Source organism: Fukomys damarensis, unplaced genomic scaffold (genome assembly GCF_012274545.1).
Source record: "Fukomys damarensis isolate Sample0158 unplaced genomic scaffold, DMR_v1.0_HiC HiC_scaffold_37, whole genome shotgun sequence".
In the NCBI taxonomy this organism is placed as follows: Eukaryota; Metazoa; Chordata; class Mammalia; order Rodentia; family Bathyergidae; genus Fukomys; species Fukomys damarensis.
In genome coordinates, this window is record NW_022900949.1 from 1,943,937 (window position 1) to 1,946,051 (window position 2,115).

At 58.7% G+C, this 2,115-nt stretch overlaps 1 protein-coding gene across 1 annotated transcript in view; it reads right to left on the minus strand.

Annotated features, from left to right (window-relative positions):
• Crlf1 (cytokine receptor like factor 1) overlaps positions 1-2,115 on the minus strand; it is a 14,317-nt gene that overhangs the window by 6,859 nt on the left and 5,343 nt on the right. Inside the window, exons 2-3 of the mRNA XM_010606539.2 lie at positions 1,204-1,420; positions 454-559 (exon numbers count right to left, since the gene is read on the minus strand). Coding sequence (XP_010604841.2) covers positions 454-559; positions 1,204-1,420 — 323 coding nt within the window. The remainder of the gene's footprint in view (positions 1-453; positions 560-1,203; positions 1,421-2,115) is intronic.

The window sequence follows — 2,115 nt, forward strand, 5'->3', positions numbered from 1 at the left end:
ACCGCCTGCTAATTCGGAATTCCTCCGGCATGAACTCCGTGCCAGCGTCTCTGCCACGGCCCACCCACTGCTTCCTGCCTGGGCCCCCCCATCAGGGTGGGAGGCACAGCCAGCCCCGACCCCAGGCCCACTCAGCTCGCCTGGGTGGGTCAGGCCCCTCCCCCAACCTGGCCGGAAGGGGCTCTCTGGGGGGTCTTGCTGGGGGGCACTGCCCCTCTGCCACACCCGCCTGGCTTGGCCAGTCTGCCAGAGGCTGCAGCTGCTACCCGGGGGGTGTGGAGGGGGCAAAGCCAGGCAGGCTGGACAGGCCAGTCCTCAATCCCTCTCTGCCTAGCAGGAAGGCCTGGGGACGTTTTCTCTGGGGACACGGGTGGGACCTTGGTAAGCACCTGGCTTTCCAGCCTGAGCTCTGAGTTTTCTTGTCCCCAGAAAGGAAGGAAGAGCACAGGATACCTGCTAGAAGTCGGCAGGATGTGCGCTGCAGACAGGCCCCGCAGCCTCCAGCACGTGGGGACCCCCAGGACCACTGTCCTGCCCAGCTTGGGTCCCTTCTGGCTTCCTACTCCTAGCAGGTCCTGGAGAACAATGGACCAGATGCTGGGGACTGGGACACAGATCCCAAGCCAGGCAGGGGACAGGCATCGGGGGACAAGCCACAGAACCAACCGGGAGGGGGTTTGGCCTGGTCTGGAGGGGCTCCTAGAAGAACCCCAGAGCAAATCCCTCAGCTGGGCTCTGCACCCCACTGCGGCCTGCTGCCCCTCCTTCCCCCCCAGAGCTGGGCCTTTACAAGTTTTTTTTTTCTTTTCCCTTTCCCAATCTGGAGCCGCTGCTGTTATTAAAAAGGAACACCATGTGTTTTAAAAGGGAAAAGTGTGAGATTCTCTGCGAGCTGAGCGAGAGGGTGGCCTCCATCCCAGGGTCCCCACAAGGGCCCCCACCTCGCGTCCCGCAGGTACCTGCAGACACTTTACGACCCACCGGCTTGCGGTCAGGTGCTAAGACGCACCGTAAGTAGAAACATATTGCTGAGGTGTGAGAACCTTTTATTTAATTTCTTCTCCCTTAAAGGAAAAAACACATGCACACCACCACCCTGCCCCCCACTTTCGCCTGTTGCTTTGGGGCTAGGAAACAAAGCTCCTCACCACCCACCTCCTGGCAGAGCCATCAGGGACCCCAGGAGGCCTTGGGCAGTCTCACCTGAGCCAGCACCTTGGGCAGGCAAGCTTGTGCCCCAGGGCGCCCTGGCCCTGCCCTTTCCGGAATAACACCCAGTGTGTCCTGCCTGGACAGGACATCCTCTGCCACTAAGCCAGCCTGCGTGCCCCTCTGTGAGCTCCTCGCGGAGTGAGCGTAGGACCACGGCTGTGTGTCGGCTGGAATGTGCGCGCGCCTGCGATGGTGTGCGAACGTGCATCTGGGACGCAGTGTGAGCGTCTGAGGGCGAGGGTGACGGGACACAAGCCAGTGAGACTCTTTGTGTGTGTCTGGGTGTGTCCCAGAGTGTGTCTGGAGACCGTATCCTTGTGTGGGTGTGCACGGGGTGGGGGACCCGAGTGCCGGAGGACAGGAGTGCCCCGCAGGAAGGGGCCCTGGGCCTGCGGGGTCCCAAGAGGCCTCCCCCAAAGCCTGGACCCGCGGACTCCCGAGCTCGGACTCCCTCTCCCTCTCGCTTCCACCGGCCCGCTCACAAAGATCCCTCTCGCTGGAGGCTCGCAGCCCGTGCAGCCTGGATGTGGACGGCTCCGAGCGCCACCGGTGGCGGGCACTTCGCGGATCCCCGTGCGCGGGGTCCGGCGTAGGGAGGGCGTGCTTTAACACTTCATTTGTTAGAGATTTAGCGTTCATATTATTAAATTAACATGAAATCTCTTTATAATATAAAATAATAGAGTTCTTTTTATTTTAGAGAACTTTTCTCTAATTCATGACAACGTTGTGGTATTAAAAGTCAGTTGGAAACAACCATATCTTAAAAAAATGGATCCCCAAAGTCCTTGAGCCTACCAAAGTAGTAATTAAATTCACCATCCTTGGGGGAAATTGTAGTTCCAAAGTCACAGGTTCTTTCTCTTGGCAGCCAGATTCTTTAGTCTTGATTTGCAAGTTAAA